At 39.9% G+C, this 22,717-nt stretch overlaps 1 protein-coding gene across 1 annotated transcript in view; it reads right to left on the minus strand.

Moving 5' to 3' along the window:
* Nucleotides 1–22,717, minus strand: part of LOC111168165 (collagen alpha-6(VI) chain) — a 111,781-nt gene that overhangs the window by 81,095 nt on the left and 7,969 nt on the right. Inside the window, exons 5-11 of the mRNA XM_089911159.1 lie at nucleotides 21,483–22,040; nucleotides 17,924–18,499; nucleotides 15,508–16,077; nucleotides 7,913–8,256; nucleotides 7,751–7,829; nucleotides 2,845–2,999; nucleotides 48–140 (exon numbers count right to left, since the gene is read on the minus strand). Coding sequence (XP_089767285.1) covers nucleotides 48–140; nucleotides 2,845–2,999; nucleotides 7,751–7,829; nucleotides 7,913–8,256; nucleotides 15,508–16,077; nucleotides 17,924–18,499; nucleotides 21,483–22,040 — 2,375 coding nt within the window. The remainder of the gene's footprint in view (nucleotides 1–47; nucleotides 141–2,844; nucleotides 3,000–7,750; nucleotides 7,830–7,912; nucleotides 8,257–15,507; nucleotides 16,078–17,923; nucleotides 18,500–21,482; nucleotides 22,041–22,717) is intronic.

The raw sequence follows: 22,717 nt of genomic DNA on the forward strand, positions 1-22,717 counted from the left end.
AAACATTGTATTCAAATAAAGTAAGCCATGATCGTAACTAAAATCACCTCTTTCCCTGCTGGTCCAGGGTCTCCCACTGTGCCATCTCCTCCAATGCACTTGCAGAATAAACAGCAGCATGTCCTTTCTGCAACACTGACCTTGGGGAAGGTAGGAATACATTATATTTGGTGGCATCGCTTCCCAAAATCACACACCACACAAGCTCAGGGATGTGATTTGAGAAGCCTGTTCACCACTCAAGTGACAGTGCTCTGGAGAGGATGCAGGAGACATTCTTTACCTTCCATCTTTCCTTCTGTGATCTGCACCATACGAGGAATTCAGAAGCAACTCAAAGACGTTTTGTGTTCTCAAAAAGGCATCAGTTTAGCCACGGCCAATTCATTGCACACTGATTTATTAATGAGATCTCCTGTGCCCACACCATCCCAGCACTGACCATTGTATTGTTAATTACCCTATATAATTCTGCCCCTAATATTTTGTTCAATAGAATGAATACATGCTGTTTTCTCCTTTTCCTGTTTTATGAGATCTTTGTATGCCGGAGGATATAAACAGTGTCCAATGTCACACTGCTTGGCATGGAGTTCAATGATCAACACTTCCAGAACAGTTTGTGTGGGACAGGATTTCAAAGACACCAATTACATGTCCAACATTTCAGAAGCACTTGCTGTAGAGGGTGGGCACGTGAAGAGATTTTATACTCTGGTCACATTTTATAGTCTGGCCAAAACAAAATGTTTTTTTGGCAAAAAAATTTGAGTGAATTTCATCCTGCACCTAGTTAGTCATCCCCTAAAAAATGGACATATTCCATTGCATTTTTACAATTAACCCACAAGATTTATTTTTATGAAAATTCTGCTTGCAATAAATACTATGCTTTGCCTTAGTGGGGTAGAATCAATCTTTGTGCTGAGAAGTTTCCTATCAAAATTCTAGTGTGATGAAAAATGAAAATCTTTTGTTATAATCACTTAGCAACTTCCCCTCTTTAATTGTTTCTTACTATATAACGTTTCTTTTCTGACATTAGAAAACTCTCTGTTTTTTTCCCCTGAAAACCCAATAAAATTTTAAATGTGTGAAACCAAATAACAACAACAAAATGGATTCTGTGATTTCATGTTAGATGATATCAATTTTCTTTGCATCACTAAAATCCTACAGCATCAACTCTTTTACTATTAACATTAAAACTGGCTATTTCTAAAATTAAAATTTTCTTATACAGTGTTGCATTTATGTGATATCTAAAAAGTGATAGGCTTGTTTGAAGAATAACTTCCTCCCTCTATGGATTACCAATTTGAAATTACACATTTCAAAGAGTAGTAGACACAAAAATTTTTTTGTAAAGTAGACACCGTCTTCCCATGTAGAAAGGAATTACAACAAAAATTCCATATTCTCTAAGTAATTATTTTTACATAATTACTACACTGAACACACTGTCATATATCTATATACAAACTCTATAGGCAGAAAGTAGCAGGAGCTAGAACCTTATTGGAAAGTATCTTGATATGCTGATTACAGATTTTATAAATTATAAGCAAATTACAAATTATCAGCCATTCATTAAAGGTGAAAGTAGTGCTAGATATCTTGGTAATATTTCACCAAGCTAGTTGAATTCTTGTATGTTTCTGAAAGAAATAGGATTGCGATGCATCTTATCTAGGTGTTAGGTTCTAAAAATAGATCATAAAGCAAAAATCTCTGTCAGTCAAGACAACCTTTAAAAAACTTTTCATTCTAAAGTACATCATAGGAGGTCTGTCATCACATCACTAGTTTTTCTTCCAAGATTGGATGAGATGCTCTTTTCTTAGTTGAACTCTCAATGGATTTGGCTCTCATTCACAGGTCATGTTGCAGAGAAAACACACATCTTTTTTTTTTTTTTAATTTTTATTGGAGTATAGTTGATTTACAATGTTGTGTTAGTTTCAGGTGTACAGCAAAGTGAATCAGTTATACATATACATATATCCATTCCTTTTAAGATTCTTTTCCCATAGAAAAGAATCTTTAGAGTAGAGTTCCCTGTGCTATACAGCAGGCTCTTATTAGGTATCTATTTTATATAGAAAACACACATCTTAAACAGAAGAATGATATTCAGTGTGGTGAGTCATGGCACTTAGGATCTGCAAGGGATGTGAAAACTGGCTGGCTGAGGGAGCAGCCGAGTCACCCCTACTGGTCAGACACTCTTGGGCGCTTATGTTTATTGCCTGTAATTTGGGCAGGACTGTAGGTGCTATTTAGTTTCTTCTTCTTTTTTTTTTTTTTGCCAAGCATATAAATTAAACATGCTTTCAGACATAGGAAACCAACTTATGGTTACCAAAGGGGAAAGTGGGGGGGGGAGGATAAATTATGAGTTTGAGATTAACATATACATACTATATATAAAATAGATAACCAACAAGGACCTACTGTATAGCACAGGGAACTATACTCAATACTTTGTAATAACCTATAATGGAAAAGAATCTGAAAAGAATATATATATATATATATATATATATATATATATATAAAACTGAATCACTTTGCTGTAACCTGAAATTAATACAACATTGTAAATAAACTATATTTCAATAAATAAATAAATAACAACAACAAAAAGAAACATGCTTTGACATCTGTCTACTATATTACATTTCTTTCAAAACACCCTCTTATTTGGGCTTTGCACGAAATCAGAAAAGCCTGACTTCACTCCCAAATGAACAAAATTAGTTCAAATTCGTAAGCCTAAATATGAAGCCTATATACAAAACAAATAGAAAGTTTAAACTCACCAGCTTTTTCTGAATAACTTACCAGGTGCTTTGACAGTCGGCTCCCAAGATCCCTCATCCCAAGAGTGAGCTGTGTCCTGTATTCAAATCCTTTCCCAAATTCAATGTAGAGAAGGTCAGCCAGGTCATTGGAATTGGTGGCTCCATCCAGAGCAACTGTGATGAGGGCATTCAGGCCTAGCCAACACAGTTGACAATTCTCCAGGTGAGGGGACTTTGGTTACTTTAATCTTTTTGCATAAGTATCTAAGTTGTTATTCCAGGAAACCAGTTGCAAGAGGAACACTCATTTTACTGTCCACTTCCCCCAACCACACACTGTAAAACTGTCAAGTGACAAGACCATCACCAGAGAACAAAAGGAATTCCATTTTTCAAAATAAACTAAATTGGAGAATAATTTATATAATAAATTATAACAGATCCTTGAGTTCTCTGATGATATGAAGTAAGATAGTGAGTTTAAAAGAGTCCACAGAGAAAAGGGAACCCTCCTACAGTGTTGGTTGGAATGTACATTGATGCAGCCACTATGGAAAACAATATGGAGTTTCCTCAAAATACTAAAAATAGAGCTAACATATGATCCAACAATCCCACTCCTTGGCATATTTCTGGAGAAAACTCTAATTCAAAAAGATACATGCACCCCAATGTTCATAGCAGCACTATTCACAATAGCCAAGACATGGAAGCATGGAAGTAAATGTCCATCAACAGATGAATGGATATAAAGAAGATGTGGTACATATATATACACACACATACACACACACACACACACACAATGGAATATTATTCAGCCACAAAAAAGAATGAAGTAATGCCATTTGCAGCAACATGGATGGACCTAGAGATTATCATACTAAGTGAAGTCAGAAAGAGAAAGACAAATACCATATGCTATCACTTATATGTGGAATCTAAAATATGATACAAATGAACTTATTTACAAAACAGAAACAGACTCGCAGACATAGAAAACAAATTTATGGTTACCAAAAGGGAAAGGGTGTGGGGGAGGGATAAATTAGGAGTTTGGGATTAACAGATTAAAAACTTCTATATATAAAATAGATAAACATTAAGGTCCTACTGTATAGCACAGGGAATTATATCCAATATCCTGTAATAAACCATGACGGAAAAGAATCTGAAAAAGAATATATCTATATATATCTAAATCACTTTGCTGTACACCAGAGACTAACACATTGTAAATCAACTATACTTCAATAATAATAAAATAATAATGAAGAGTCCATAGAGCATGCTAAAGCACAGAGGAATTCATATGTCAAGAAAGGGAGTGTTCTAAATTTTTGCCACTTGAAGGGGAGATCCTTGGAGCAGCAGCACTGCCTTCACCCAGAAGCTCATCAGAAGTGCAGAATCTCAGGCCCCACTCTAGACCCACAGAATCAGAATCTGTATTTTAATAAAATCCCCAGGTGATTCATATGCACATTAAAGTTTGAGAAGCATAGCTCTAAATGACAATCCAGTTGGAATTATAGGTACAAGAGACAGTAAAGGACCCCTTGTCAGGCAATCAGGAACAAATGTCATATAAGCAACCAGAGCTGTGGCTCATAGGCTTGGAAGTTTATAGAATACTTCAAATAAAACTTTTAGAGACTAACAAAAGGTTGACTTATTTTGCAAAGTAAGGACATTAAATGATGATAGTAATAAACCTGGCAATCATTAGGGTGGAGGTAACCATGGCAACAACTGTGCTCTCATTTATTAATAATTACTATGTGCCTGGAAGTTGCCTAAGTGCTTTACATGCATTATCTTATTTGTAAGATACAAGCACAACGTTATAGGTAAGTGCGATTACAGCTCTATTTTACAAACAAGCAAAGGTTTACCCCAGACAGCCTGACTCCAAAGCCTACACTCAGAGTGCATTTTAATAACAAAAATGTACCAAGGACATAATCATAAAGAGCAGTCCTAAAGTTGAATAAATTTAGTTTTATGAAAACATGACTATATTGGCATAACTTTTCTCATTTTATTAGGGATAGGTGAAGAATTCTTTGGATGGGACCTAAAAACCAATGGCTCAGAATAGATAAAGAATGTTCAAGGGCTTGGCAGAGTTAAGAGTGCGTTCTTATATGATAGAAGTATGATTCTGAGAGGAAGAGGAGAATGAAGAGAACACAGTTTCAGGGACAGAGTGGGAGGCTCAAGTTCTAAGAGATGCAAACAGTGTGGTTGCTGAAGTGGAATAAAGGAAGAATCACCAAAGAGTAAGGTGACCAACTTGTCCTGGTTGGCCCGAACTTTCCTGGTTTTAGTGCTGACAGTCTCTGACTTGTCTCAAGCAAACAAAGACAGCTTGTCACTCTTCCAAGAGTGAGAAGGATGGGGAGAAGGGCGATGAGGGCTGGGAGAGGCAATGAAGAATGCTGAGTTCATCAACTGACGTTTAATGATGAAAAGAAGGCATGCCAGTGGGTCTATCTATAAGGGAAAAAGATCTCACATCTGATTTTTCTTATAAGTTCCAGGAAATGTAAAAGTTTAATAAGAGTTATGAGAACCATGGGATTGTTTATTTGCAGAAAATATGCATATAACTATAATTTGTAACTGCTTTTCTCAGGATGGAGGACTTGATCCTTTCAGACTCATCCAGTACATGAGTCATATGATCCTAAATAGTATCTTCAATTCCTAAAAAATGAATTAAGAAAGAAAAGATTTCAAAAATTGGGAGAATAAAGAATCACTGAGAAGATTCTAGAGTACTGGATTTTTTAAAATGAAGAAACTGGTTCATACCCCAATCCGCATGGATTAAAGTGATATCCATCATTGAGGATACTTTTCTCCTGGTCTCCTCTTGTTCCACGGTGATGGCACAGTTTACATGTATAGATTCTGGGCCTCAAGTTAGAGAGGATCTCCTGGGTTAACAGATCATAGGGCCCAGCATCAACTGAAATCGTCTATATTTAGATAAGGGAAGCCAGAGCCAGAGGTGCTCTTTGTTCCTATTGAGAGACATTCGACACTTTTCAAAGAACATTATGGCCCCCACCCCTTTATCTTTCCCATTCAAAGATTGTAGCTAGTGTGAGTCCTCCAACTTTTGCCTCTTTTTCAAAGTTGTTTCGGCTATTTTGGCTCCTTTGCATTTCCACATACATTTTGAACCAGCTTTTCTAGATCAACAAATATCCTGCTATGATTTTGACTGCGAGTTAACTAAATCTATAGATTTGTTTGGAGAAAATTGAAATTTAACCATATTGAGTCTTTATATCATTGCTTAGTAATTTCAGCAAACAAACAACTATATTTTGTTAAATGTATACCTCAGTATTTCACGTTGTGTGTACATTGTAAATGGCTTTTTAAATTTTGTTTTCCAGTTTTTCGTTAGCATTTGGAAATATAATTGATTTTTGAATATTGAAAAAAAGATTCTAAATTTCTGAGGATATTCAAAATCTACCTTCTGAAGTTGAAACTCATTTACTAGTTTTTCCTTGGGAGTTGGAAGAAAGAAAATTGGTCTTAGAAATCTGGGTGTTCCGAGAGAAACTTCCTGGAGAAAACTCTGATGTTGTCTGTAAGAGAAACATCTTTCCCCCACAAAAGAAAAGCTGAAATTGAGAAAACCCTACCCACCCACTCTAGGGTCCCGTTCTCAGTCTTCATTAACATCTCCACCTCAGATCAGGAAAAAAGGCCAAGACTTGACAGAATAAAGGGAAGCAGATTTAGTAAATAAAATAAAAATTCTTACTCTTCAGTTGTGAATTCAGCAATTTGTTTAAGATGGAGGAAAGAGAACCAGACAGAAAAGACAAAATCTAATCAGCCTCTAATAGTTAACCTGGGAGACAGATGTCTTAGGCTAAATTCCCTAAAAGCAGAGCCTGAGATAGCAATTTGGACAAACACAATTTATTGAGGAAGCACTCTCTGAAAGAAGGGGACAAAGGTAAGCAGGGTAGGACTGGGGAAGGATCTGAGCAAGACAGTGTTTCAGCTAACATCTAGCGTCAAGCTGATCCCTTGGGAACTCTGGAGCATGAGTTACACTACAAAACTGGCGCCACTTTGAGGCAAAGGTCCAAGTCTCTGAACTCTACCTGCTGCCCAGGTGTGGGATGGGGAGTAACATTCCAGGTAAGGTGGCTCCCACTGGCAAAGGGCAGTTCTTCAGAGAAAGGGGAACCTGTGGGTAATGTGTTAGCAGCTGGAGGATGGGGGAACCTGTCTGTAAAGGGGTCTGGGTGGAGTACCAATTACATCCACTTATAAGTATTTCTATTTTCAGTCAAAATGGAACATGTGAATGCATTTTTCTTCCACTGATCCATATTTTAGTATGAACTGACAATGAGTCAGAATAGGCATTGGTTTCTAAAGTCGAAAGCCTGGTGCCAGAGCTTTACAAACTCATAAACACCATAGTTGGTCCATCTGTTATCTGAAGGAAGGAACTGATTATGAAATCCCGAAACATGAGTAAACTTGTCCAACACTGCTTGTAACTCTGGAAACTTTAAGAGTGTTAGAAGAAAATAATCCAACTCTCCCATTCCTTAGTCAAGGAGAAATATACGTGGTTCACTTCTGCTGACACTAAAGACATAGCAATATTAGATAATGCGGGGCAAGGGAGACAGGAACATCCTCCAGGAAAGCTTAGGAAGAAGAAATAAAGTAATATGAGAGAAAGGATAGGACACCGTATTCAGTGCTGTTTCATATGGGGAGAGGAAAACGTAGGTGCCAAAATGCTGTGAGAGCTCATTTGCTCTGCCAAGTGCATCCAGAGTGGAGAGGCTGGCAAATTCAGTGCTATTTGAGTGTTTGGAAATGTAAGAGTTAGAAATGAGTTTTGAGATTATAAAGTTCATCAACACTCCTTTCCCAGTCCTCCCCATGCTTGGTACCTTCTTTTCTAAGTTCATCAGATTTTTGTTCAAGTTTTTCAACATCATCATCCAATCCATCTGAAAATAAGAGAACCACCTAAGAAAGTATTCAAAAAAGAAAAATGAGTAAAAAGGAAGTCATTGCACCAAAGACCAATAAATAAAATAAAACTAAGTTACCTTTCCCCGAGCAGCTGATTTATTCTGAAATGCACCCCACAGAGAACTCAAGAGGTTTGCGTTGAGAAGAGATGGTCTTTTAACTGTTACATCCTTCAAGCTGTTCAGTATGCTTTCACTGTAGATCTCAAACTTGGGGGAATATTTTTCCATGGCATTGGTCACTTGAAAAGCCACACTAACCTGAGTCTCCGTGCCCACCTCACAGCTTACCCCACTGAGGGACCTGATGGCATGTAAGATGTCTTGAAGGTAAGTTTCCATCCAAGACTGACCTTCAAGCAAATTCTGCCCATTCTGCTGAGTTGAGATGTCAAATCCCACCACAATGTCCACAAAGCAATCTAGGATTCAAGGGAAAAGCATATCTTATTAGACTAACAAATAGCTTTATTTGACTTGGATGTCATATCTGAATCACGGGACTTGGAATTCTTGTTTCTGTCCCAGTTATAAAGTTGGAAAAAATGAAAGAGCATGAGTGAATAATGGAAGAGGCTCAGAATCACTCTTTCACAAGCTGTTAAAGTGTTACTTTTTTAGCATCTATAAAATCTAGATGATTCTATAATGAAGTTCTGAAAGATTTCATTGTGTCCTTTGAGAAAGCTATGTAGTCCCTTAAATAGCTGAAATATGTTGTGGAAATGTTAACAGTCTAAAATAGGAAATTCATATCATGCTATTTATAACTGAGGTCATTCAACAAATATTAAATTATAATTATAAGGGAAATATATAAAACATTTGAATAGAGAAAGTAATTTAGAAAAAATAAATCACAAAAGACTCCTAAGGGAATGATTTTGATGATTTATCTTTCTGAAAAGAATCTTTGATTCCTCTTTTTGTCTCCTAACATCCACTCAGAAAAGAAAAAGTAGAAAGAAAAATAGAGACTCTGTGAGACCCTTTGAGATCTTGCTTGGTTGGAGTCCTTCAAGTGAAGAAACTGGGTACCGAATTACCCATATTCAACCGTGTCAAAGATGGCTTTGTGCCCAGAGCTCAGCCACTCAGGAAGCCAAAGCCACTGCTATTTTGGAGTTTAAGAAATACTTAGAGAAGCATTGCATTTAAAGTGCTTTGCTCTCATCCTTATTAACTCTAGAGACATTTAAGCACTGGAGAAACTACAAGGGCTTGAAATTTTAAGCTGAGCCTCCTAACAGGAAGATAATGAGAAGGGTAAAATCCTATGACATATACACTCTTTTTTCAAGAGCTTTTAGGTTGACTAGAAACTTCAACCTTTTCCAGCAAATTCCACACACACACAGCTTGCTTGATAAAATAAGGCATAGGGATGTTTAATTTGCATTATTTAGAGAAGGCAGTTTTTCAGATATTTGTTGTGTAGACAAACGCCCGCCTTCCAGACACACTGGTCAGTTGGGCATTTGCAAGTCTTTGAAACCAAAACAACAGTTTCAGTTCTTAAAACAAGGGACAGGAACTTGATTCACTTTTAATGATAAAAGAGTTGGGTGAGGGAGAAGAATCTTAATTTGATAATCAATTTTCACCATGACATTCAAGGTAAATCAAAGTCATCAAAACATCTGAAAGGTGAGTTTTCTTATTTTACTGTACTTAATTGGAAAATGTCTTCTCCGATACTCAGAAAGTGAGATAAAAAGAAAGGAACTAGTCAGAAGGAAGCACTCGAATATGTCCCTTCCAAACTTCCTCTTAAATCTATATCCTTTCATTTCTATTTTGAGATTGAAAGTTTCACTCTTGGATGAACATTGCTTTAATCCCTGAACAGAAAACCATTCATTCACCAAAACACATTACTGCCTTCAAGGAAAACAGTCTCTTGTGAAAAAACAAACATTGGCAAATATGCCAAAATGTCATTGAGTGTTCCTGGGAACTGTCCCCTTTAAAAATAAAGTGTTTTAACTTTTTGTCTAGATTACTGAGATTATAAACTCTAGTAAACAAGTTCCTGGTGTTTGTTTAACTAATTCAAATTGACAAATGAGTCCATGATAATGTGATCAAAGGAACGGAATTTGGGGAACAAGTCCAGAGGTGGCAGTCATATGTCTACAATTACATACAATTAGAGAGAGTGGGCCATGCAAATCATGGAATGGCCTTGCAGACTCTGCAGGACATCTGCCCTCAACTCAAGAGGCCTTTGAAGAGGCAGGGATGATTTTGGAAGTGGGCTAGGAAAAAGGCTAAAAGTGGATTTCCAAAGAGAAATAATGAAGGATTGTAGTTATCAATAGGATAACAGGAGTGGGAATCAAAAGGGGGTAATAAATGCAAGGGAAATTAAGAAGGTAATCCATGGGACTGGCTACAGAGGGTGATAAACACAAGTAAACTAGTACTCTGAGAATTTGCCAAATAGCAGTGTGAAACCCTGGATTGGGGAGGCAGAGTTTAGTTTTAGTCCTGTACAGGTCACTTCTGTGTTACTACCAAATAACTTCTGCCAAATCTCTTAACCTCTCCGGGCATTAATTTTCTTGTCTATAAAAATAAGAAGATTATATATTTCAAAATAAAAATACAAAAGAACAGAAAAAAAAAAGGATTGAACTAGACAGTAATGGTCTCCTGCTAAACCCCAAAGCTGATTTTAATTATCTGACTTATAAAGAAAGTCCTTAATTGGAGTTAATGATGGCAGACTTTTAGTATTAAGAAATACTGTCAAACAAATGAACATATTTATGAAACAGACTCACAGACACAGAGAACAAACTTATGGTTACCAAAGGGGGAACGGGATGGGGGAGGGATAAATTGGATTAGCAGATACAAACTACTATATATAAAGTAGATAAACAACAAGGACCTACTGTACAGCACACGGAACTATATTTAATGTCCTGTAATAAACCATAATGGAAAAGAATATGAAAAAGAATATATATATATATGTATGTATGACTGAATCACTTTGCTGTATAGCAGAAATTAACACAACATTGTAAAGCAACTATACTTCAATAAAATTTTTAAGAAAAGAAAGAAATACTGTCAAGATGGTAGGGTATATTTTTAAGATTAGAAGACAGATTTTTGAGATTTTTTTCCCTTTTCTCAAAAGTTTTTGAGCAAAGGGCAAAGTCGGGCTGTTGACTGTTACTAGCTGGGTTAAGAGAAAAATTTCTTTGGAGATTTGAAAGAAGGGGATATCTTAGATGAAAAAAGAGAAAGAACGATCTAGCAAATATAGTTAGGTGAAGACCTAGTTTATATACCTCCCAGATTGCTTCTGCCCTCCCCCTCCCTCGGTCCCGGCCGCGCACACACACACTCAGGAGTTGGACATTTGTCCACTGGAGAGCCTTGGCAGCCGCCATCGCTGGGTCTCCCACACTATGGGGGATGGGCAGGCTTTGACACGGCCTCCATCATTCTCACTGCTGTAGTTCCTCAATGACTCTGGTGCCCACGTCCAACCCAGCTAAACTCACGGGATCTCTGGCCCCTTCCACTACTTCAGCCACAGATACAACGCACTGCTGGCCCCGTATCTGGTTTTCCAAAGGGCTGATAGCACGATGCAGTAGGGTGGGAGAGTAAGTCTCCATGGGGTGAACTCTGACCAGTGAGAGGCAGTAGATAGGAAGGAACCGGCAGATAACCAGCCTTTATTTCCCCTGATAGGCTGGTCTGTGCAGTGGTTCTGAGGCTTCCCTGGGTGATGTTCTGCAGGACCAACGCACCAGTGATGCTTTCTCAAAAGTTGTAGCTAGCTTGGTGATGTACATCTTGTATGTACTTTTCTCTTTTCTGTATCACTTCCCTCCACTCACTCTTGCTTCCCTGGGACTGTACTCCCACTGGAGTATTAGCACATAAACTGTGCTTTAAGCTCTGCTTTCTAGAGAATGCTATTAAGACAGGAACATAAAGAGATTCTTGTCAAGAAAAGTTGGAAATGACCATCTACTTTTTCCTTATATTTCCCACATTCCTTGAGTCAATTCCTGAGGGTGTGTCTACTTCATCTTCATCAGACTGGCCTTTTGCTGAATCTCCTTTTTGACTCATCTTCCATGATGATGAAAAAGATGAGAGGTACTCTCGATTTTTTGCTACCCAGTCACGGCTCCACACCAGAAAAGGCAGCAAGTCCATACCCTGAAAACTGCCTGGGGTCTCCTTTGGGTGGTCAGAATAGGTAGACTCCAAAAAAATCAGGAGAATAAGCATGGATGAAGATAAGAAAACAGACTTTGGAGTTGTTTAGGGGAATGTGATGCATGTTGAGGCATTAAATTGGAATATGGCTCTGAAATGTTGCTAAACTACTAAAGTTCCTAAACCAAGGAACTCTTGGTACATTGTCCTTCTGTGAACTAAACTACTGCATCACTCCATGTACCTGTGTTAATGAGATCACTTCAAGATACCCTCTGTAATACGCTGTGAGAGTTACCAAGACATGCTGAACATTTATACACACTTCCCATGCATTCCTCATGTGTCCTTATGAAACACAGAATAAGTAGAAATGCTTCTAATTCTCATTTTGCAGAAGGGGAAGCTGTGACTTAGAGAAGCTGGCCTGAGGTCTCATAGTTATTATGGTGGATCTCGCACGTGGGAATCAGATCCAGGCATGTCTGGAGCTCCTATGCTGAACGACCTTATTTCACCACCTCCAGGGTATCCAGTGATGCCAGATCATGCAGGTTACAAGTGTTAGATTGTGCTGTTGGAAGTGACAGCTTAGCAGTCAGTGGCTTCCTTAGGGAGCAGCAGCTTTTGAGATATAAACTCATGATGTCTTGATAAGTTTCAGCTATTAATTGTTGAAGCACATCACTTATAATGTAAGCATCAGATAACCTAGACAGCGATTATATCAAGAGAACTGGCAGCTTATTTAACAACCCACAAATGGGTTGGAATCAGACAGACCTAGGTTTCAAAATTTGCTTACTTTGTTGCCTCCTGTATGATCTGGGTCAGGTTACCAATATTCCTTAGAGCCCCAGTTTCTCATTTATAAATGGGAATGAAACCAAACCACAGAGGGTTTGGGAGTTTAATGAGATAATGCATTTAAAACACTTTAAAATGCTTGACCCTACACAGATGTACAAGAAATACTGATTCTTCCCTCATATCTCCATGCAGCTGACCATCCTTTTCCATAAATTGAATCCTAAGTACAATCAGAGAAACAGAGATGATTTAACTGCACAAATGTGAAAAGAAAGGCGAGTGACCTCTCCAAAGTGGTGCATATTTTAATAAGAAGCAAAGCTGGATGTTCAGGCTCTGAATCTGGTTTGCTTTGAGACACACCAAGCTACTGTCTGATTTCCTTGATTTGGGGGTTTATCATTTAAGAGGAGCTAGTATCCTCTGCTATGTTTGCACAGGCGTTTGAAGCTTTATCAGCTTTATCATTCTAGCCTCATTATTCCTCAGCCCAGGCTTGGCTACAAAGGCCTCATACATTCTTGTTTGCTACAGTAATCACTTCAAGTTTACCTTTATAGGGTATTTTCCTTATTTGTTTATTTATTTATTTATTTATACATTCATGACTGCTGTTTTGACTTTCCACATGGTCTTCTTTCATCCTCTCTAGGACAGACTAGATGGTTCTGGGATCATTTTCTGCCTAATAATTGGAAATGGGTATTTCATGTGAAAAAGGAAAGTCATGTGGAAGGTTTGGCTGAGGTCACCAGGCACATTCCAAAGCATGGGGGGAAAGTAGAGTGGGATTTACAAAGGTGATAATTCCTGACAAATGACAGGACTCTTAACCTTTGGCTCACACACTGGGTCTTATAAAAGGTTTGAGCTTGGAGTTTAGAGGAGCACTTTTGGAGACAATGGTTGGTGTGCCATGAGGTCTCTCCCCGCAAGCACACACACACACAAGGAGAGGAGGTAACGTCCTCTTTAAGTCAAGAGAGAGGAGATTTGAGAGGTAACTTGGAGATGACACAGCCTAGAAATTCTAAAGAATGAGACAGGATGGCACGCTGCTCTCTGCAAAGGAGAGGCACCCACACCAGGGGGCTGGAACTTCCAGTATTTACTGGGGAAATTGACATGTAATTGTTTCCCATGGAGGTGATACGGCTGCATGTAAGAAAGAGCTGTGTTGGGCTCCTCTGACCTCCCATCCAAGAAGGCCACCTGGAGGGGCAAAGAGCTGGCAGCAGATAAAGCTGGAGGCATCACTAGATGCCCGGTGGCTGAGAAAGGCATAAGGGAACATCTGGAATTGAGAGATGCTCACCATCCTCAGGGGAGCTATGGTGGAGAGACAGTGATGCTCTGACAAATGTGCTTTGGTAGGGGTGGAGGGGGTGGGGGGCAGGAGGGGAAGTCTTTGAAACATTCATGAATGGGCCTAGCTTAGACATGGGCTACTGAGAAAACGAAGTCCTGAAAAGTGCCATCAAGTAGGAACTTTCCTGAATCTCTTTGGCTCCTCTCTCTTCCCCAGCCCATTCTGGAGAGGCCAGAAACCATGGTCAGTAAGAAGAGGGCAGGGCCTGGGAGAAGGAGGCAGAAGTGGGAGGTTGGGAACAATGGATAGAATGCCAAGCGTGTGTAGTCGCTTCTGTCATGGTGAGTGGCCTGTGGCAGGGAAAGCACAGTAACCTTCACGCAGTAACCTTCACGTGAAATTTGAATAGTTCCACGGGGATGGACATATTCATCACCAAGAAGAGGTTCACTTATTTCCTGAAAGTGACTGAGGGCAAGGGAAGAGCTGACCCCCATGAATAAACTGAATGGGTCAATGGTAGACAAGAGTGAAGTGATTTTATAATGGCATCCCATGTGTCATGTTTATTCAAAGTAACGTTACATATGCATTTTCTCATTTCATCTTCACAGTGACCTTCTGAACTAGGTGTTCTGTCGTTCACATTTTACAGAGGAGAAAATTTTAAACTTAGAAAAGTTAAGCCACTTGTCCAAGAAAAAATAGCCATGGAGTGGGGATTTGCAGCCCAGTTAACTGTCCATTTCCAGAGCTGCCTCTTAGCAACCCCGTAGCCTTCCTCTCCCAAGTGGAAATCCAGGGTTAGTTATAATCCACAGGTAGTTATACAGAATCACAGCTAACCCAGTCAGAACTTTTAGAAAAATAGAAAAAGCTATTTATCCTTGAAGACCTTTCTTTCCATCTATTGGAAAAATGTCAAAATGTGCTAATTTTTAAGAAGATATTTACCAACTTCCGCAGTGAAGTTTCATAACAAAACTCTAAACCTCTACAGATGTTGCCTCCCTACCTGTGGCAGCACTTGGCAGCCCGGTTGCCAGGCAACCCAAGTCTGTCAAATAGTTCATTTCTTTGGGACACATTCCTTAGCCTCTGAAACCAACCAGAGTGTAAACAACGGCCTTCTCCTCACACCTTCTGAAGCTGAGGCATTCCCATTCACAGAGGGGGCATGTACTCCCAGCAGAAGGGGAGAGAAAAGGACAGAGTCTCTCCAATATCCTGTTTCTTAATCCACAAGTCACAAAAAATACTTGATAACTGTGAAAAGCTTAATTTGAAATCTGGAGGCACAAAGCTACGTTTTCCCACCAGCCCCAGGGAAGGAACAAACACGAAGGACACTTTCAATACTCACTGCTCTCACCCCCCGAGGTACAGATGTTGCGAACGATCCTCTTCTTGACCTTTTTCAGTTCATCAAAGTTGTGAACTGTCAGTTTTTTATCGGCGGTCCCGGTGATCTGAACGAGCTGCTGGTCATCCACATCCCCGATGCCCACGGAGTAAATGTTGATCCCTCTGTGTCTCAGCTCTTCAGCGGCCTGAGCCACTTCGTCTTGGGACTGGCCATCTGTGAGGACCAGCAGCACCTGCGGGGTACCTGTGTTGATCCGGCTGCCCATGTCCGGCTGGAAGTAGTGCCCTACCTGCCGGAGAGCAGAGCCAATGTGCGTGTATCCAAAGATCTGCTGGATGTTTTCAATCTGAAAGGAGATCTCCTTTTTGCCGATGAAAGTTCCCAGTGGAAACTCCGGCCGGTAGGTGTGGCTGAACTGGGCAGCTCCTATACGCACTCTGTTGACACTGACATCGAAGTCTTGAACGACAGATGCCAAGAATTTCTTCATCTTCTTGAAGTCATCTGGATGAATGCTATTCGAACCATCCATGAGGAACACGAGGTCTACTTTTTCAATTTCACAATCTACAAAGTACACAGCAACAAAATCAGATTTTTATTCTTTCTCTAACCCAGCAGAAGTCAAACGTTTCCAGCTACAGAGAAATGCTATTTCTGAAGGTGGTTTCTTAGCTTAAGCCACCCTGTGGTCCCATTAACTGGAGAGGAAACAAAAACAAACAATTGGGCATAAAGGCAGCATGAGGCATATACAATTCCCACGTCCTTTTAGGCTTCTCTTGACTTTTCTGTTTGGTCTCACACCGAGATGTCAAAGAAATGGGTGTGGTGCCACAGAAATATTGTTCTCACCTGCAATCTAGCTTTAACTCTTCCAGAAAGCTCAGTGACAGTAGCAGCATAGCAAGAAAAAACACACCTCCATTTAGGGATGCAAACAGGAGACAGATGGTCTGTATTATTGGCTTGGCCTTGCTGGCCAGTTGAGCCAATAAGTGCTTTTCTAGTTTCTTAGGGCAAATTGAGCTTTGAGAATCATGACTTCCAGCCTGTATCTAGTCAGTTTGTTTCTTAATCAGCCCATTTTCTGGTGTATACAGGCAAAAATGTCTACTTGAGAAAAATGTTTTTGAACAACGCACTATGGCTTAGAGATGCTTCCCTTGTCTTAACACAGCAAATTAACAAAAAGAATGTGAAAGGCTGTTGCCAGTGAATGAGTTATGCTTGGCACGAGCTCATGTGTGTTCCTTAGCCTTCTGGAAAGCATTATCATTTCCTTGAATTCCCCAGAGAGGTCACCATTGAACTAACTTTATTAATTCTCATTTTAACCTCAGAAAATGTTAAAGGTGTCTGAGATTCCTGTGGCCGAGATAAGCAAGGAAGAGATAAAATATAGAGTAAACAGATCCTTCGGGAATTGGTTAGTTCATTAAATTCCTTTGTTTCAGTGCCCAAGGGAAAACTTCCAGTATAAAAATTCAGTTTCAACTTCTACAGTGGACTTGAAAGGGGCAGATTGATTTTTAGACATTGGCCAACAGAAAGTAAGAGATTCATCCTGGTTTTCAGTGAGATCCAGATGGAATTTTTTAGTTTTGTGAAAGAAAAAGACAGTAGCTGCATTCTCAGGAGGCAAGGCATATGAAAAACAGGAAAGTTAAATAAGTTTTAAAAGCAACTGCACCAAGATATTGAAATCCTTGATTAATATTAATTCATCTAATAAAAAATACTTGGTATTTTTGGTAAAACACATCCTGATAGAAATACTAAGGAATTTTAATAAACCACAATCTTCCTTTGAAACAAAAGTGTAAAGTGGCAGCTGAATGAATGAATGAATGAATGCATACATACATACATACATACGTACATACAGCAAAGCAATTTCCAGCTGCCAGAATAGAAACACAGCATCCAGGGCAAAAGAAGTCCTGCTCACAATCTTCTCTGGAAACATCTGAGGCTAAAACTGAGGGCTTAACATTGGGCTCCATATTGCAAATGAATTTGTGCCATAACAGAAACGGGTGAAGGCACAGGGGACTTCCAGAATGGAGGAGAGAGGACTTCAAGCAGTGGTTGCTGGTTCTTAGGAAGAGAGGGATTTGATTTCTTGTGTAAAGAACAGGAAGGAGAACTAGAGGGTGAAAGTGGCATTTAAACACAGTTGTGTTCCAATAAATAAAGCCTGTTTGAAATGGCAAATTTCCCATCATTGGAAGAGTTTAGGCAGAAGTGAGTGGGAATGTTGTGGAAGGCCAAATGGAACATCCTTGAGGTCTTTCCAATTTGAGATTCCACAGTGTGGGAACTTCTGCAGAACACTCAGTGCCCCTTCTCTTTGGTTTCTCCCTTATTTGGACCTCTGCTGATAATTAAAAACTTAATGGATGAATCTTACCTACTTTTGAAGAGTTACACACACTGGCGGACACATCTGAAAATATCCCCTTCAGGCCTCCAAAAGTTTCCACAAAGAAGTACTTGTCACTTGATCCTGCCATGGCCAGAAGCTCCACGGGGTTGGCACCAGCGATCCCCACGGCCAGGACAAGGATGCCCTTGTCCCGTAAGGCCTTGGCTGTGGCATTGAGCTTATCGGCATCATGCGATTCCCCATCGGTGATTACGATGAGGACCTGGGGGACCCCCTTGTGCAGGCGGCTGCCCCGGGCTTCAGTGAACATGTGGTCTGAGAAGCCCAGGGCCTCGGCGGTGTAAGTGTTGCCCCCCATGGGCTGGTCATTTTGGAGCACCGAGATCACCTCCCGTTTTGTGCCAAGGTTATCCAGATAAAACAGCACCTCTGGGTCATCTGCATACTTCAGAGCCCCAAACTGGACGTGATTCTTGCCCACATCAGCTTTTTTCACCAAGTCAATCATGAAGTCCTTCATGATATTATACTCATCATGGTCAATGCTGCCAGAGCTGTCAATTACAAACACGACATCTAAAACTTCAATGCGCTTGCATTCTGAAGGAGGAGAAAGGAAAACTGGATGAGATTAGCTTGCACATCATGCAGGACTCCCCTCCCCCACCTGTTTTTTAAATGCCAGTGTCTCGTCTCCATAGGATCAAGCTGTACATTGGAATGTCCGCTCCCTGGACAACAGACACAACACACATGCATTTGTGCTGCCAGTACGTAGTAATGCTCATTTAGGTGGCTTTTAGGACAAGGCAAATGTGACGTGAAGCCTACTGCAGGGGTTGGGAAGGGGGTGGGAAGGTGGGTCACAGGATCATCAGGGATAAACAAGTCAAGTGCTTTTGGACCCAAAAAAAAAAAAATTCAAAATTCTGAGGAAATTTTCCTGTGTTTAAGTGGTACCTTCAACATGTGCTTTCATTTACACTAATTTGTTTATTTTTTTTAAGCCACAGGGACCATGAGATTTTATTCTTAAAATGAACCCTGGGGAAATGACCAGATGAAAATGAATTTGGCAACACTGTATATTTTTTCATGTTTAACTTTTCAAGGTTACATTTTCTCCCTTTTTGACTTTCTTAAGACATTATCTGTTTTCATGATTGGGCCTCATCATAAAAATAAACCCATTTCACACCTGGACCAACCAAGTGGTCCTAGCATGACTTCTCGTTAACTTTTTAAATGTAGGGTCAATGCCATGGAAAAGTAAAGCAGGAAAGACCCAATTAGTCCATGTGTGTATCACATTCTAACTCAAGGTACAGAGTTCCAAACTCCAACTCACTCATTCTGGAGAAGTGGAATTGTAAGATGGTGAATGATTTAGTCTCTATGTAGCACCATCCCTCTACAGGCCTTAGGAAGGTGTGTTCCAAGTGTTAACTCATCCATTCTGGAGAAATGGAACTGTGAGAAGATTCCCCCTGCCCCCTCCGAGGCTCACCACATTCCCTTCCTTGACAGTCACTTTATTGCTCCGTGGTAGGGCTGTTGCAAATCCTAAAGCCAATGCACTTCCCCCCCTAACTAGATGCCATGTATACAGAGCCGTAACCAAATTCTCCAGAAAGTCTGGGTCCTCACAAGGAGAAACTATGTCCCTCTGGCCTTTGGCTGCCCAGGGGACCTGCTTGGATTACCCAGGGGGCTGGGGGGTAGACTGCTCAGTGCTGGCACCCTTCAAAAAGGTCAGATTTGTTCTGGGTGGAGTTACCAGGACATGTAATCCAGGTGTATTCCTCTTGCCACAAAACATAGACCGCAGTCACCAAGACTTCTAGTGGGGGTTGACAAGAACTGTTATTTGAACAACAGAACAATGTCCCTCTTTTCCTTCAAAATTCCATTAAGATCCATCTCCTCCATAGAGGATTTTCAGAATGCCTCTGTCATCAAGTCCCATGGGTCGCAGTATAAATCAGCCCCTTATTTCTGCTGAACCTAAGTTTTATCACTTCCCTTACTCTGCATTCTCCTAGGAACATGTGGGTGACTACCCTATTTATTTCCTTGGAAGCATCCATTGCTCAAGTTCCTATATTATATTCCTCCTTTATAGGATTTAATAAATAACAACACGTTTTTATAAAGATTATCTCATTTTATGTAAGTATTGATTTTTAAAAATTGTAAAATGAACAAACATGTATAGCGGATATTAGGTCAAAGGGGAGACACCTTGCCCAGGACGTTATACCCCTCTATCGCCTGTCTCAGTGGACCACACATAGCCCCCAAACTCAGATTATACAAGGCTGGGCCCCTGCCTCAAGGTGAAACCGACTCTGTGATGTAATTCATGCTCCAGTGCTCCCCGGGGGATGAGGCTGAAGCCAGACTCTAGCTGAGACCACCTCCTTGCTTAACTCTTACCCATGCCCTGTCCTGCCCTCCTTACTTCTCTTCTGAAAACACCTCCTCAATAAATCAAAAAGTCTACAAATAATGAATGCTGGAGAGGTGTGGAGAAAAGGGAACCCTCCTACATTGTTGGTGGCAATGTAAATTGGTGAAGCCACTATGGAGAACAGTATAGAGATTCCTTAAAAAACTACAAATAGAGCTACTGTATGATGCTGCAATCCCACTCCTGGGCATAAATCCAGAGGTAACCATAATTCAAAAACATACATGCACCCCAATGTTCATAGCAGCACTGTTTACAATAGCTGAGGCAAGAAACAACCTAAATATCCATATATATAATGGAATATTACTCAGCCATAAAAAGAATGAAATAATACCATTTGCAGCAACATGCATGGGCCTAGAGATTATCATACTAAGTGAAGTAAGCCAGATAGAGAAAGACAAATATAATATGATATCACTTATACTGTGGAATCTAAAAAGAAAAAGATACAAATGAACTTATTTACAAAACAAACTCAGAGACAGAAAACAAACTTATGGTCACCAAAGGGGAGGAGGGGGGGAAGGGATAAATTAGGAGGTTGGGATTAACATATATACACTACTATATATAAAATAGATAACCAACAAGGACCTACGGTATAGGACAGGGAACTCTACTCAATATTTTATAATAACCTATATGGGAAAAGAAACTGAAAAAGAACATATATATGTATGTATGTATAACTGAATCACTTTGCTGTACACCTGAAACTAACACGACATTAATCAACTATACTCCAATAAAATTTTTTAAAAAGGAAAAGCAATAGATAAATAAATAAATAAATCACTTCCACAAGAACTCCTGACTCAGCTTCTGCTTCTAGGGAACCAGACCTAAAATCCGGTACGATACTATTTTCCTTAGAGGATTCATCACCCTAGTGCTTTGTCTACGAAAGGGAAAGCATCTAGGTGGATCAGAATTGTTCCTTACTGTCTAATTTAACAGTTCCGTTGAGGAAACTTTCATTTCTATAAGCAAGTCAAAGCCACTAGGATACAATGTTCAAATAGTAGTCTGCTTAGTTCAAGAAACAATGACTAACATGTATTTGTGGCATTTGGATAATCCCCCTATAGTGAATATGCCCACGCCTACCTTCACGGGGGCTGCATATTCCAAAAACAAGGTCGTCTTCAATGTGTTGCAGAATGTCAAAATTCTCAACATAAAAAACCATCTCCGGCCTCCCACTGATCTCCTCAAGCTGGGTGACATTGGAGTCAAACACCCCCACGGAGTAGATAATTATGCCTTCTTGCCGAAGTGCCACTGCTGGGTCCTTGACTGTGTCCTGAGCCTCACCGTCCGTGATGAGAATGAGGAACTTCCTGACGTTGGGCCGGGCCCCCTTGGCAGGGCTGAAGTACTGAGACACGAAGGTCAGGGCGCTACCGGTCAAGGTAGTTTCTCCAATGTGAGCCATTCGGTCTATTGCATCTGAAATTTCCCCCTGGGACATATATCTGTTGAGCTGAAACTCCTCCTTATTGATGTCACTGAACTGGACTACACCGATTTGCACCCTATCTCCCCCAATCTGAGATTTTCTCACCAGGTTTTTCATAAATGTTTTCATTTTGATGAAGTTTTCAGGTCCTATACTGCCAGAACTGTCCACCAGAAACATGATGTCGGCCTTCTTCTCTTTGCAGGCTACACAAGAGAAAGGAGATGGGTTATTCAAGTTGGCTTCCTGTAAAAAGATTAAGAGTGAACAGAAAAACCCAAAACACAAATAATTCTATATGTAAGTTAAGCATGTACTTGGTAAGGGCTGTTATCAGGTAAATAATGCATTGAAGGCAATGAGAGGGAGCCTATTCTCTTTGTTATTTAGTAATTTGCTTTAATATGTAACTCAGGGTTTCTCAGCCTCAGCACTACTGACATTGTGGGCTGGAAAATTTGTATTGTGGAGGGCAATCCATGCACTGTAGGATACTGTAGGATGTTTAGCAGTATCCCTGCCCTCTACCTGTTAGATGCCAGTAGTGCTGCCCCAATTATGACCACCAAAAATGTCTCTAGACATTGCCAACTCTTCCCTAAGGGGGCAAAATCACCCCTGGTTGAAAACTATTGATCTAACTCTAGAAGATTTCATACATGTTTTATCAAAAAGCAATTTAAATAAACCTGTAGTACTCCTTAAAATCAGAAATCATTTGATCATATTACACAGGCAGTGTCTAATCATAGATCTATCCTCACAGGGATTTGTGGGGAGAAGCTAATTAATACTTATTAGAAGCTAATTAATTAACACTCCCCTAGTTATCACCACCAAAATTGTCTCTAGACATTGCCAACCATCCCCTGAGGGGGAAAAA

This window comes from Delphinapterus leucas, chromosome 4 (genome assembly GCF_059928025.1).
Source record: "Delphinapterus leucas isolate spDelLeu-1000000601 "Yukka" chromosome 4, BTC_Dleu_Yukka2, whole genome shotgun sequence".
Taxonomy (NCBI): domain Eukaryota; kingdom Metazoa; phylum Chordata; class Mammalia; order Artiodactyla; family Monodontidae; genus Delphinapterus; species Delphinapterus leucas.